At 38.0% G+C, this 15,896-nt stretch overlaps 1 protein-coding gene across 5 annotated transcripts in view; it reads right to left on the bottom strand.

Moving 5' to 3' along the window:
- Nucleotides 1-15,896, bottom strand: part of XRCC4 (X-ray repair cross complementing 4) — a 109,476-nt gene that overhangs the window by 36,400 nt on the left and 57,180 nt on the right. For all 5 annotated transcript variants that reach the window (XM_058169931.1, XM_058169930.1, XM_058169932.1 and 2 more), the window contains one exon: nt 4,469-4,613. In XM_058169931.1, the coding sequence (XP_058025914.1) occupies nt 4,469-4,613 (145 nt within the window). The remainder of the gene's footprint in view (nt 1-4,468; nt 4,614-15,896) is intronic.

Genomic DNA, 15,896 nt, shown 5'->3' on the forward strand with positions numbered 1-15,896 from the left:
CAATACTCTTGTACCTCTTCATCGAAGAAGCCAAACATTCTGGTACTTTATAGCAGCTAATATGATTAAATAATAACCCATTGACATCTCTTTCATTTCATTTGGGTTAGGGATGCATGTTATTAAGTAAAGATTTTAGAAACTCAGTCTGTCCTTCCAGTTTGGATAAAGATACTTTGATACCTAAAACAAAGAACAAACTAGTGATCCCTGCTTGCTAAGTTCTACCTTTGGCATTAAAACTGGCTGGTGACTGTGAGCTGGTCACTCTTAGCCCAACTCATCTCACAAATATATTGTTGTGGAAAAAATAGTAAGAGGAAGGAATATTATTTTTGTTTACCACCTTGTTTACTTACAAAATAATAATACAGGCCGGATAAAATTTTTAAAGATTTCAAAATTGGTTTCAGTGTTGTTATTTTAAAATACTGAGACAATAGATGGGGAAAGTTATAATTCAATAACTTTCTGGGATTAAGAGGTAAAGGATGAAGAAGCGAGTTTCTAACATTATATAACTGTTTGAACTATTTTAATTATTTAATTTTGCTAAGGATTTTGTACGAAACTAACTTAAACAGAAACTAGAAGACAAAAAGTTTACAGTACTATTCTTCCCAAAAACAATTTATCTGTATGAAAGTCTTGCAAAAGAACACTATAAAAGCACTAAACACCCAGTAAATTAGAATGTAAATGTTTCTAAAATGCAGTGCTTTGTTAGCATGTACTGTATGCTTGAAAGAAAATAATAATGTTTTTTTAATAAAGGGACTGCAGTATAAACTTCATACTCTCAGTGGGCTGTGGAAAAGGTTGATGCCTTTTTATATGGGCATCCAATTTCAGAGAGTTAAATCTTTTCAGTAAAATATTGCTTCATATGAGACAACAATACCAACATCTGCAGGGTCCTCCGAGAAAGCTGAAATTCAAGATAAGCCAAGGGTTTTGCAATTTGAATCACTGGTAGCAGCAAACCACATTTTAAACAAAGCTTGAATTCAGGGTTTAAACAAGCGAGCCACAAGCAATAAATTAGGCAAAAGAAGAGATATAATCCTTCAGGAATTCATGATGTACCCCAGACTTGCTATGCTTTTAAGAAGGCAGAGGGTTATCGAAAGAAAAGCTGTTTATGTCCTCTACAGTGTTTTGAAGAAAATCCTACGCAACTTTAGCAAGACGTTTCCCAAGGAGATAATATAGATTACTAAACGAGGTGGTACAGCAGCCATGCACTTAAAATTCCCATGAGAGTGTCTTTGCACAGGTCAGTCTCACACCCACCAGAAGGAAAACCCATAATGTTAGTCTTTAGTTTTCTTTGATCCCTGTTTGCAACCCACTCCAATTCAAAGTATAATTGACAGAGTGGCAGCAGGAGAGAAGAGTTCTCAGCATCAAAATGCAAAGCTGTGGCTTTTCAGATCCGCCTGACAAAAATGTAGTAGTTACAACAGAATTCAACTAGCATTATTCAGCAAAGACTGTTTTTATGTTAGGGCTTTAACAAAACTAGGACATGAATTGATTTTTTAAAAAGGAGCAAACCTTAATTTGCTAAGTATCTGCTAAATATAAATACTTGTTAAATATCAAGTTTCCTGGTTTAGTTATCTTGTATCATAACTTGTAATAAGACTTCCATAATAACTTTACCGATCCTCAAAAGTTGCACAATGGTGTTAGTCTTTAACATTCTCATTCACAGATGGAGGAATCAGCCCAGAGAGCATCTTGCCCAGGGCCACCCAGTAAGACCAGGACTGAGCTGGGATATGAAATGAGATTTCTAAGATCCAAACCTAATAAACTATTCACTGGACCACACTGGTTTCGGATCCAGATGCAAGATGAGTCATAACCCTGAAAATAAGCTGTAGATTTTTGCCATAGCTAGGATAAATGAACCATTCATATTTCCTGCAAATAATAAAACAGGCTTCTCTTTTTCACTCAGCATGCCGAGTTCAATCCTGCCCCACTTCAAGGCTCCTGTTTTTTAAGGAAAGGGGTACACAGTAACAAGCACCAATGTTACAGCTTTCAAACCAACTTCTAGAAGGTTTGTTCTTCTACACCCTTCTTAGTAGACGTGATACTTTTATGTCAAACATGCAGACAGATAAAGAAAATGTTGTCATCCTATTGTTATTGTTATATGGTCTCCCTTTTGAGAGAGATGGGCAGTTTAAATACATACATACATATATACATACATAAATATCTTATAGTTTTGACTAAGAACCATCACTGCCCTTTGTAAGAAACAGGACCATTATTTAAGAGTTACCACAGCCTTGGGCATATTAAAATATAAAGCAGACATTTCTTTAGAACTTTATTGCTGTAACTTCCATAGCTTATTATTTGCAAAATGGAAAAATACATTGATCATAATTTAGCAAGTACTCTGAAGATTCCATTTTGAAATTTATGTGAGTTGCCTTCCCAAATCCTGATGTACAGAGTGATTTTGTTCCCCCGAGATTTCTTGGAAATGCTTTTACGAAAAAGGAAAAGAACTCTATTCCAACCAGAATCCCAGGATAGTAATCTTAGTGTTCCACTAGGCTGCAAAAAGTTCAATCAAGATTTCAGCCCAAAGACTTACTTTACTATGTACTTTACTGGTATAATGAAATCTCTTTACACAGAACACCTTATTGCATTTGAACTATAAAGAAGCCTTTTTTTTGATATAATGGCAGTTACTGCCATGTTGTATCATGAAAGGGATAATAAGAGCCAAAATATATAGTGATGCTTCATCGAATGGAACAATTTAATAACTAAAAATGTAACATCCAAAATTTAACTTATAAATTTGTAGAAAACAGCATGAGGATTCTGACTTCTCCTATGAAAATATAGATTATTGCAAAAATATCTGAAGATCATTTATTTCTAAATACCCATGTTAATTACTAATGCAGCAATGAAGCTCTAACATTACTTTTTGTCTTAATCTTAAAAGAGTTATCTTAAATAGCATTTATTTAAGCAAATAGATCTTGGAAGCTTAAAATAGCTTTAATGATTGCTTACATTTATAAAATTTATAAGTGGAACATTAAAAATGCACGAAAACTTATATGACTTTCACGCTGCCTCATGAGGTGTGAATAAGCTAGAATCCCATATATGGGGAAATTAAATAATGTAACATCTTTATTAAAGGAGCATGGTGGCTCATGTGGTTAGGAGGCTGGGTGTTGTGTCTTGCCCGCCCTCAGAGCAGCCGGGGCCTTCTTATCTGCTCCCGAACACAGAGGAATGTATGCCTCCCGGCCCCAGTCCTGGCTCCATGCCCAGACAAACTGCAGAAGAAGGAGCACCTCCCGGCCCCAGCCCTGACTCCATGCCCAGCTAGACCCCTCCCCCTCCTCCACAGCATGTGAGCCTGAGGAGGGTTTATTACCAACAGCTGATTGGAGTGACCCTCGCATCAGAAGATTGGATAGGCAGAGGCAACAGAAGGAAGGGAGGGGCAGGCCTTAATGAGTGCTGAGTCATGGAGCCACACCCCATGGCCTATATAAAGGATCTGCTTCCTGGCAGTCTCTGAGTCAGGCAAAAGTCGAACTTATCTTGCTTACTGGTCTCCTGCCTGCTCTGAGGACTTTGCTAGGACTTTGGGCAGAGCTGCAGAGGCAAGCCTGATTCGGATTTCCCTGACCCGGCCGTCAGCGGAGGAGTGGGACACGACACTGGGTTGAAGGTTAGGATGCCTGTGCTTGAGACCCAAGTGCTGCTGTATATTGGGCTGTGTTCCCGTCAGTTGCTCCAGGTCCTTGACAGGTAGAAAAAAGGAATCCCCATGGGCATCCCTCGGGCAAAGGTGATGTCCTTGACTAATCCTTTCAACCCAGAAGTGCCTTAAACGGTGCCTCCAACATGAATAGGATGGGGCACATCTATATTTCTCTCCTTGATATGCTTATGTGATGGTAGACACTATATACCATTCTGATACCCCATGTGGGATTTTTATAGGAATAATCAGAAGGAAAATCATAATTAAAAATCATTTAGATTAATATATGTAACCAAACATTTGAGAAGATTGTCACAAAACTAAAGAAACACACTTTAGTAAGTACTGCTTTGGTAGATGCAAAATTTGATCAAATGTCTGAAACAGTAAAAGCCATTTTAAGAACTAACCTTTCTGTCTAGTTTAAGGATTTACAAATGACCACAGAACTTTATTTTTTCTATAGCCAAAAGGCATAAGATAACTGATTTTTGGCAGAGTATTAGGATGTAATTTTTTTATCTGGAAAAGTTTATATATGCATTATTTTTATAATGCCATTTTGGTGAATAAAAAAGGAAATAAATAAGCTTGTATGGTTTTATTCCTTACTTGTAACATTCACAATAAAAATGAAGTATTTATGTACATACCAAGATTTTTGCATTATAAATTTATCCCCTGTATATGTTTTAAAAAGCTTACTTTTCTTTTGAAGTAGTTTGGGCTTCTTGTAGTGTAACCTTTGGTTTAGTATTTCCATCTTTTGAAGTCCGTTGTCTTCTTTTTCTACTTGGAACTATATCAGTAATATCTGGACTACCAAGTAATGAATCTCTTCTGGGTTTGACTGTCAGAACAGAAAAGATAACATAATAAGACAGGGAATTAAATTATCAATTATAAGAACATTATGAGAAGGCTGCTTATTTGGGATAGTCTGAATGGTAATTAGAGTAGAAATAATTCAAGATAATTATTTTAGGCAATATGAATAGCAAATGTTACAATTGTTGATGCCTTAATAAATGCACATTTATTTCTCTGGGCAAAATTTAGGCCATATTCCTCTGCTCCTCTTACATTTGCTTCTGCTCACCATGTTAAGTTTGTTCTTTCTCCACTTTACAGAAAAATACCAAATGCGGTCTAAACTGACTATGCAACCAACCCTCAACCATAATAATATAAATAGATAAATAGATATAAATAGATAAATAAATATTAAACTTGTATGTAATCCAACTTCCAACTACTCTGGGCAACTCACGATAATCAAACAAAGAAAATTACAGTAAAATCAGGAAAAGGTACAAGACGGCAGGTGCCACAGTGCAGATGGAATGGAGTAAGAGGTCCCACTTTTTGTTGTCACAGGTCTTCACTGGAGTTCTAAACAACAAAAGAATGAGGATCATCCAGATTCAGGGGGAAATTTATTCCAGAGGGCAGGTGCTTCTACAAAGAAGGTGTGCTTCCAGAATACCGATAAATAACATTGTTTATACCAAGAAACCCAAGGCGTGCTGATCCTGCAGTGGTTGGGGAGATACCATACAAAAGAGGCAGTCCTTCAAATAATCAAGTCCTATGCCACAAAGGACTTTATAGGTAGCAACCACCCCCTTGAATTAGACTCAGAAGCAAGATGGCAATTGGTGCACCTTGCAAAGCAAAGGTATTATATGGGCATACCGAAGCACCCTTATCACTGCTCATACTGCTGGATCAATGGAAATTTCTGTATAGTCTTCTAGGGCAGCCCTATGTAGAGTGTGTTGCAGTGAAATACGCATTGACCTAGTTACATACTACTTCCAAGAATAAACTTTCATTTTATTAACTTAAGAGTTCTAAACCAGGGGTGAAATGTAAAATTTGTTACTACCGGTTTTGTGGGCATGGCTTGCTGTGGGTAAGGTAATGTGACTGGGTGGGCACGGCCAACTTTTTTTTTTTTTACTTTTAAAAGCATTTTTTCTACAACCTCTTCCACTGAAGAGGTTGTAAAAAAAATGTTTTTAAAAGCCTGTGATGATCAGGCAACTCAGCTGGGATCGCCAGAAGAAAAAAAGCTTTTAAAGGGTTCTGACGATCCCAGCTGAGTTGCCTGATGGCCAGAACCTTTTAAAAGGATTTTTTCTACAACCTCTTCAGACGAAGAGCTTGTAGAAAACATGCTTTTAAAAGCCTGTGATGATCAGGCAACTCAGCTGGGATCGTCAGAACCCTTTAAAAGCTTTTTTTCTTCTGACAATCCCAGCTAAGCCGCACAATCATCGGAGGCATTTTTTTTTTACTTTTAAAAGCTTTTTTTCGGCAGAAGAAAAAATGCTTGTAAAAGTAAAAAAAAAACCCTCCGATGATTGCGCAGCTCAGCTGGACATGGGCAGCGGGGGGGGGGGGGGGGCAGGGATTTTTGCTACCGGTTCTCCAAACCACCTGCCGCCATCGCTACTAGATCGGGTGATCCAGTCTGAACCGGAAGCATTTCACCCCTGTTCTAAAATTTAAAAAATGTTTACATTCTCTCTAGAGGTAGCTTTACCATTTTTAAAAATTCTTCAAACCTTTTATTTTCTTAAAAATGTTTCCAAATATCCAAGTGAAGAGATCAAAGTTTGCAAAAGAAAAAGATGGGAAATTCATTTTCCAGATTCTCCTTTTCTGATTTGCAAGGAACCAGCTTGATGGCATACAATCTCATTTTTATGTTTCCCATGTTGCAAATGTTAGAGGAAATAAACTTTTTTTTCCATTTATGAATTGATCCCCAGGATTTAGGTTAATAGAAAGAACACACATTAATTCAAGCTTTTAAACAGAGGATAATTCCATTACTAGAATAAGTATACTGGTCTCAATAGGTCTCATTCCTAAACAAATAAAAGATATTAATGATAATAGTTTAACTTATTAAATTTAAGTTCTCACAGATGCTGTTTGATTTTTCTCTATCATATAAAGAAATGTTGTTTTAGTCATATCAAGACTTAAAATTTCAGTTCACATGTAATATAAGTATTATAAATTATATATAGAAATTGTATCTTTACACATTTAAAAACAAGATACTTTACACAATATAGCCTCAGATTAACAATAATGACAAATCCTTGCTGTAATAATTTAAAGCAAATTTGTTTCCTGATGCATTCTACTCTGCTATACTAAAATGCACAGAGGGGAACCCTTGTGTGATACCATTCAAGGAGTCGAGGATATACAAAATACTTTAGTTCAGGTATCCCCAAAGGATAATAAAGAATAATCAAATATCTGCTTCTGCTCAGAGCATTACAAATATTCAACTGATTGTATAGAGATTGTAAATGTTATATTTCTTTCAGTTTGGTTTAGTGGTTAAGGCATCAGGATGGAAACCAGGAGATGGTCTGACCTTAGGCAAAGAGCCAACTGGGTGCCTTTGGTCCAATCGTTCTGCAGAGAAAATTGTAGGCAGGCAGTTATCCAGGCAGTTATCCAGGAAGTTGCCAGGAGTCAAAATACACCTGAAGACCCCTTCCCCACAAACACATTTATTCCAAATGTGGCAATGACCCAAAGAGTATATTCTCTTTTGTATTAAGGATGAGATTTCATAATTTCTATCAAATTCTTCTTTTCCGTTTCATGGACAAGCAGGCACGGGCATGTAATGACTATATGGGAAGATAAGAAGCAATTAATGTTTTATCATGGTGCAGAATACTACCTTTAATTCTTTGGATCAGTGTCTACTGATCCTTTTAAAAAAAGAAAAGCTTAAAAAGCCTTTTCTTTGCTTACATAATGTTCACAGAGCTACAACATTTCATATAATTTGTCAAAGAGGCAAACTATATTTGTCTAACTGTACTTGCACTCCTTAAGATTTTCAGGAATAACTGTTATTAATTTGCCACTTGAAAAATACATTACATGTTATGTAATACTGTATCTCTTGAAATGAACAACACAACGTCAAGCAACTAAATGAAATTTAAGATTACTGGTTTTGGTTAAAACGAGCACAAATATTTGAGATATTAAAATACATTCCTTTCGAAGTAAAAATATAGTTTTTCTAAATATTTCCGTTTTGATAATTGCCATTACAAGCCAAAAAATGTTTTAAATTATATACATATTGTTCTATTTATAAGGAAGAATAAGGGAAAGAGATAAAATACCCACATTTATTTGCATTACACCCAAATGGAAAAAAAGAAAAAACAGATGAATTATAGCAACACATTCTAGCCCTGTGCTCTAAGGCACTTATCACAATAGCACTTATATCACTTCATAGTGCTTTACAGCCCTCTCTAAGCAGTTTAAAAATTCAGCATACTGCCCCCAAGAATCTGGGTCCTCATTTTACTGAACTCAGAAGGATGGAAGGTTGAGTCAACCTTGAGCCAGCGAGAATCTAACTGCTGGCTGTTGGCATAATTAGCCTGCAGTATTCTTCCCACCTTTAGGAGATATATCAATCAAACAGGGTTTAAATAAAATGAATATTTAGCTCAAAATGAGAAAGATAAAATTCTAAGCTGTTTCCTGTGAAATTTTTAGTGGTGGAAGAGACAAAAAACATGGAGCTTTCTGCATGTCTATATATATTTCAGGAAAAGTTCTAACCAACCATAATAAGATGCTAGTCTCTTTCTAATTTAGCAGCAATTCTAGTGGGAAATGGTTGTACTTTGCACAAAAAATACAAAATGGCTGAACCTGAAATAAAGAAGCATAAACTAACTGACTAAGTGACAAAGATAAAGAAGCATAAACTAACAGACCCAGAAATTTATTTATTTGTTCATTTGTATATGGCCATCCATCTCACAAGAAAAGACTGAGTAATATAGGTAAAGGTAAAGGTTCCCCTTCCACATATGTGCTAGTCGTTCTTGACTCTAGGGGGTGGTGCTTATCTCTGTTTCAAAGCCAAAGAGCCAGCGCTGTCCAAAGATGTCTCCATGGTCATGTGGCTGGCATAACTAAACACCAAAGGTGCACAGAACGCTGTTACCTTCCCACCAAAGGTGGTCCTTATTTTTTTACTTGCATTTTATGTGCTTTCAAACTGCTAAGTTGGCAGAAGCTGGGACAAGTAACGGGAGCTCACTCTGTTACGCGGCACTAGGGATTCAAACCACTGAACTACCAACCTTTCGACTGACAAGCTCAGCATCATGGCCACCACGTCTCTTGGACTGAGGAATATACATTACAGCAAAAAAAGTATAAAAACAATAAACATGTCAAACAGTAATATAATTTTGAAAAGCATGCCACACAAGCCATGAAAGTCATTTCAAGATCTCATTGATTCCCTGAGACACCACCCCACTTCCAGGACTGACAACTTTAGGAAAATAAGGGATGGAGCTGATCTTGTTTCAGGTTAATGTTAATTAAATATACATTTAATGTTAATTAAACCTGGCAGTTGTTAACTAACTTTATTTCTATCTACACAACAGATTAATATTGAATAAAATTCACTCGTAGATTCAGCTGCGATCTAGAAATTAAAAGGAAATAGGAAGTAGTTGTGGCTAGGATGATTTTTGCTGAATTTGGTTTAGTGAAGTTGCAACCATTCTTGGTTGAAGACATTCTTATCACAGTACCTTATGCTCTCCTCATCCCTTGGTTGCAATGTTGAACTGCCCAAAAGCTACAGCTCGTTCAGAATATAGCAGCTTGCCAGGTTACAAATTTAAATCATTAAATCCAAGTGACATCACTACTGCAAGAACTAAATCTATGTCAATCCTTCAAGATAGACATGTCGGAAAAGAAAAAGCCTAAGAAATATTGCAACTCTATTTCATTGCTATGGGATATAATAACAAAAGCTTGAAAACCTGACAGACATTTGGTTATATATTAAAGAGGATCAAGGCAAAGCTATATTCATTACCCACTTCTGTCTAATTAGGCTACAGCACTGAGACGACTTTGGTCGCGTTGGTGGATGACCTCTGGAGGGCTCGGGACAGGGGATGTTCCTCTGTCCTGGTTCTTTTAGATCTCTCGGCGGCTTTTGATACCATCGACCATGGTATCCTGCTGCAGCGGTTGGAGGGATTGGGGGTGGGGGGCACCATTTATTGGTGGTCTCCTCCTATCTCTCTGACCGTTCTCAGACGGTGTTGGCAGGGGGGCAGAGATCGACCTCGAGGTCCCTCACTTGTGGGGTGCTTCAGGGGTCGGTGCTTTCGCCTCTCCTGTTCAACATCTATATGAAGCCGCTGGGTGAGGTTATCCGTGGTTTCGGAGTGGAAAACCACCTGTATGCTGATGATACTCAGCTGTACATCTCTACCCCGAACCACCCCAACGAAGCCGTCGAGGTGAAGGTCCGGAGTCTTGAAGCTGTGCGGGTATGGAAGGGGAGGAACAGGCTCCAGCTCAACCCCTCCAAGACAAAGTGGCTGTGGGTTCCGACGCCCCGGTACAATCAGCTTACGCCTTCGCTGACTGTTGGAGGTGAAGTATTGGCCCCCAGGGGGAGGGTGTGCAACTTGGGCGTTCTCCTGGACGATCGGTTGTCTTTAGAAGAACACCTGACAGCCATCGCCAGGGGAGCATTTTATCAGGTTCGCCTGATTCTCCAGTTGCGCCCTTTCCTTGACCGGGACTCCTTACGTACAGTCACTCATGCCCTCGTTATTTCCCGCCTGGACTATTGCAATGCTCTCTACATGGGGCTTCCCTTGAAGAGCACCAGGAGGCTCCAGCTAGTTCAGAATGCGGCTGCGCGGGTGATAGAGGGAGCACCGCGTTGCTCCCATATAACACCTATCCTGCGTGGCCTGCACTGGCTGCTGGTAGCCTTCCGGGTGCACTTCAAGGTGTTAGTGACCACCTTTAAAGCGCTCCATGGCTTAGGACCGGGATACCTACGAGACCGCCTTCTGCCACCGATAGCCTCCCAACGACCTGTGCACTCCCACAGAGTGGGCCTTCTCAGGGTGCCGTCGACCAAACAATGTCGGTTGGCAGCCCAGGAGGAGAGCCTTCTCTGTGGCAGCACCGGCCCTTTGGAACGAGTTGCCTCCGGGGTTACGCCAACTCCCCGACCTCCGGACCTTCAAACTGGAACTGAAGACTTTATTATTTCATCGAGCAGGGCTAGCCTAAGTGTATTTTAATTGTAAATTTTAAGGGGTTTTAGGTTGGTCTAAGACCGTTTTAGTCGATTGGCCTACTAAATATTTGTTTTTAAATTCTTTTTAAATTTGTTATTTATTCTTTGTATTTTAATATGGCTGTAAGTCCTGAGTCCTTCGGGAGAAGGGCGGTATAGAAATTAAATTATAAATAAATAAAATAAATAAATAAATAGGATAAACTGATGCTCACAAAATTTGCTGAATTTCTTTCAAAGTCATCCCTACAATTTCTGGGCACTATTTAAGGCGCTGGTTGTTCCCTTTAAAGCCTTGATGACTTAGGACGTTAGCATCTTCAAGTTTCCCTCTAATATCTACGTATCCGATCAAATCTAGGAGGAGTCTCTCTGGATTCCTATGTTATATCTGGATTCCTATGTTTCAACTCCTACCGTCAAAACGACACTATAGAGCACTGCACACCAGAACAACTAGACACAAGAACAGTTTTTCCCCGAACACCATCACTCTACTAAACAAATAATTCCCTCAACACTGTCAAACTATTTACTCAATCTGCACTACTATTAATCTTCTCATCGTTCCTATCACCCATTTCCTTCCACTAATGACTGTATGACTATAACTTTATTGCTTGTATCCTTACGATTTATATTGACTGTTTCGCAAAATTTGTTATTTTGAATTTGTTTTAAGTTTTAATTGAACTTAAAAATTTAATCCTATTAATCAGTTCATGGTTATTAAGACTGACTAAATAAATAAACAACATCCTTTCTCCTGGAAATTCCTATTTAATCAGAGGGGCATCTTAATTTTCTTTTTCTCTTTCCTCCTACATCATATGCATTCTTGTTTGTGTACCCTCAGAATAAATAATAATTTACTTTAATAATTCACAATAATTTCCAAAAGAATAAAAGCTATAGAAAGGGAAGGAAAATGATAATTTCTATTTGTTATATTCTAAAAGTGCCTATCTCTCAAAACCACGTTGATTTATTTGTCTGAACTGGCAGTTTGCCATCTGGCATAAGGGCTGAGAGACAGGATAGAACAATGAGGGTTTATTACCTACCAATACAATAAAACAAGTCATCATTATTACTATTCTAATTCTACAGATAAGGAACATGGGAGGGGGGGTATTTAAGAGGAAGAGGTTACCAAAGACCAGACTGCAAGCTTAAAAACAGATTATATAAATATAATAAACCATCCTGAAGCTAAAATTCTGAGTTCGGTTTATTCCTAAATAACAACTATTTTTCTTGTACTATTTTGCAGATCTGCAGGCTTAAGACAGGATTGATGTAATGGTATCTGGGAATGACATTGGGAGATAAAAGGAAGAGTCACAGATTAGACAATGGTCAGACAAGCAGTGGCTGAATCAACAGAAGAAATAGGAGCGTGGCAAAAATCTCAGAAAGGACTCTGTAATTTCTTAGACTGTAAAGTGGGGAAGATGGACTTTCAGATATGCACAATTCTGTTAATGTAAATTTATAATTACTTTTGGGTAAACTTCTTGTCTGGACTAACTTGCACAGTTGACACTTCATCACTAGAAGTTTATATATAAAGATGCACTAAAATTCACCTTGAAATGGGCAGTAGTAAGAGCAACAAAAGGACGTGGTGGCTCAGGGGCTAGGACATTGAGCTTGTCGATCAAAAGGTCGGCAGCTCAGCGGTTCGAATCCCTAGTGCTGCCGTGTAACGGGGTGAGCTCCCGTTACTTCTCCCAGCTTCTGCCAACCTAGCAGTTTCAAAAGCACGTAAAAATGCAAGTAGAAAAAATAGGGACCAACTTTGGTGGGAAGGTAACAGCATTCCATGCCGGCCACATGACCACGGAGACGTCTTTGGACAGTGCTGGCTCTTTGGCTTTGAAACAGAGATGAGCATCGCCCCCTAGAGTCGGCAACGACTAGCATGTATGTGCGAGGGGAACCTTTACCTTTACTTTTTAAGAGCAACAAAGAGCAAAGGATCTTTCACTTGATTTCTTTCTAGCCCTTTGCATCCTTCTTCCATGTGATCGGTAAAGTTAAAGACTTAGCATGAAGTGAATCACTTAAAAGAACTACTGTACAGAGAAATCAGGAGTGTGGAGAAAGGAAACACCAACCTCTTTTGAGTAAAGCACAACAATATCTATAAACTCAACACCTGTTGAGCATAAGAGCTTTTCTAATAAAGGCAACAGTTTTAGAAAAGATGATTTTGGAAAAGAAGGTTGAGAGAGATGGCGGATGCTAGAAAACAACGAATAAAACTCTGAAGAGAAAAGATCTGCTTGATTACTTTTAACAGGCTTGTATAAACAAACTCCCCTGACTTTTTATGTTGCCTGGCTGGTAGAACTCAGTTCATTGCCCAGGCAGAAAAGAGAGCTAGTTTCTCCAGTTGGAAAATCTTAAAAGAAAATAAAGGGCCAATCATTCAAGTAAGGAGTTCCTTGTATGTCCACAGTATAACTGAAGTTACTGAAATTGCTGGAGTAAATGCAAGAAAACAAGCCTCAAGCTGTCCCAAAGGTGCTTTTTCAAGAGGTAACTGGACTTTCTGGTTTTTCTTTGAAGACGTTTTGCTTCTCATCCAAGAAGCTTCTTCAGCTCTGGCTGGATGGTGGGGAATAGAAGGATTTATACTCCTTGCAGACAGCTGGTCATTTGCATTCTTTTAGCAGGTCATTAAGGTCACCTGGAGGTTTAGCTCTGTCTTCAGGGACACCTGAGTAGTGCAAATGGGTGTGGAGCCTTCTTGGAACTGTTGAAAGGACTGTGTTGTAGATTGGAGATAGATGATGTCCTATCCCTCCCCCTCTGTTGAAAGAGGGCTGCTCAATTTTGACACAGATGGCCTCTTTAACTCCTCTTTCAAACCAGCAGTACTCTCTGTCCAAAATGTGGACTTTGCTGTCTTCAAAAGAGTGGACTGTGCCTTTTAAATGCAGATGGACTGCTGAATTTAGTACTGATTTGTTCGTTCCCTTATGTTGTGCTATGCATTTTAAACTAAGTTGAAACTGAGCAATATATACCGCACAATGCAGTGAGCCATGTGCAGATTTGTACATTGGGGAAACAAAACAACCACTTCATAAACACACAGCACAACATAGGAGAACAAACACATCAGGACTAGATTCAGCACTCCAGGTGACCTTAATAGCCCGATAAACGAATGCAGATGACCAGCTGTCTGGAAGGAGTAAATCCTTCTATTCCCACCATCCAGTCCGAGCTAAAGAAGCTTTTGGATGAGAAGCAAAATGTCTTCAAAGAAAAACCAGAACGTCTAGTTGCCTCTTGAAAAAGCATGGGACAACCATGACCTCGCTGACTGAGAATCTCCATAGACATCAAGCCTCAAATTGATGCTACCAGAGCAGTTTAATTCCTTTGTTAGACTTTTTATTTTTAACATTACCTTGAGTTCTTGGTATGGATTGCTGCAATTCCAAAGAGTCTATTTTTATTTTCAACCCTTGCCCCTGAATGGATTGGAGGAAATAAAATCATCTTTGACATCTACGTCTTTGGAGAGTCCAGTGTTTGCTTTCTATAATTCATAACTCACTAGTCAGGCCCCCATCTGACTTTCTACAAGGATCTCTGCCACAAAGATACCCTAACAGAAGACAGCATCTTTGGTTTCAAACTTTTCCCCCCTAAAACTAAAATACAAAATGTGAAATACTTTTAAACTTGGAGCATATACAGTAATTAGTGCCAAATTCTTTATATTTACATGTTAAATATTCATTTCATGCACTTTAACCATAATATTAATAGCAGTGACATAAACTGTCAGCTTGTTAAAATGAAGCATTTAAGATATAAAACGAACCACCAGCCCCAATTATAGGTTTACCAAGAGGGAGAAAATGTAATGATGAGAGTTTATAAAAATGTTTTGACTATGAAAGGAATTAAGGTTTCCTTCAAAGCATAACAATGAAAGCTCTATACTATGCTTTGAAATTGTAGGGACATGGATCATAGGCAAAAGCTCCATTATTAAACTGATGAAAGCTGAGGAATTATAATTTTGTTATCTGAAGCTTGTACTCATTAGTTTTTTCTGCCCCAAATGATTCACTTTTAAATACCTAGCAGTAACTAACTATATCAACAGGATAAATATTTTTTGCTTTGTGTATCTGCAAGTGGGAAAGCATTGACAAATCAAAACTTGTTGAAATATAACATGTTCATTACATAATGATTATGTAATTTTGCCATATTTTCCAGATTAATTTTTTTTTGCATATTTTTTTTTTGCAGGTTTGCTTATAGACGGAAGCATGTTTGGCATTTTGCAAATAGATTGTAATAGCCAGAATACCTTCTTATTATTTGATTTTCAGCTCTTTAAACTGATAATTAGAAATTTGAAAATATTTTCTAATATTAAAAAGGAAGTGGCTAGTGAACAGTAACATAGTTTTAAATAATTTGGGGAATAAATACAATGCATTTTATTTATTTACACTGTTTGAATGTCATTCTAACCAGAAGATTTCTTACATATTCTAAACTATTCTTAAAATTATTTATCTTGACTTTTAGCTGGCCCAAACTATAGTGAACAAAGCTGGGTAACAGTAGAATAACAAAAATATAAATTATTTTAAATCTATATTATTACTTTATCTGCCATTGGGGCTTTATGCCCCAATGGCAGATAAAACAGCAGAACCATCTTCTAGGAGAAGGGAAACTCTGATTACAAGCCTCCACTGCCTTGTGGCTATATCTACTACTGAAAAAGGCTTCAAGAGTCAACCTCGAGGCAAAATCCAGAGCCGGAGTCTCGGAAGCAGTTCGTGATTGTGTACAATCATGTTCTGGTAACTCCTGCGACATAGCTGGAACTAATTGTATTGGCTTTGCCATTCCATTGGACTATTTCAGCAATGTGGAGAGGAGGGATCTGCTGCTTGGGTAACAGTCTATCCTCCATATTAATCTACCCAGGCCTTGTGCTCTGGAGAG

This window comes from Ahaetulla prasina, chromosome 2 (genome assembly GCF_028640845.1).
Source record: "Ahaetulla prasina isolate Xishuangbanna chromosome 2, ASM2864084v1, whole genome shotgun sequence".
NCBI lineage: Eukaryota > Metazoa > Chordata > Lepidosauria > Squamata > Colubridae > Ahaetulla > Ahaetulla prasina.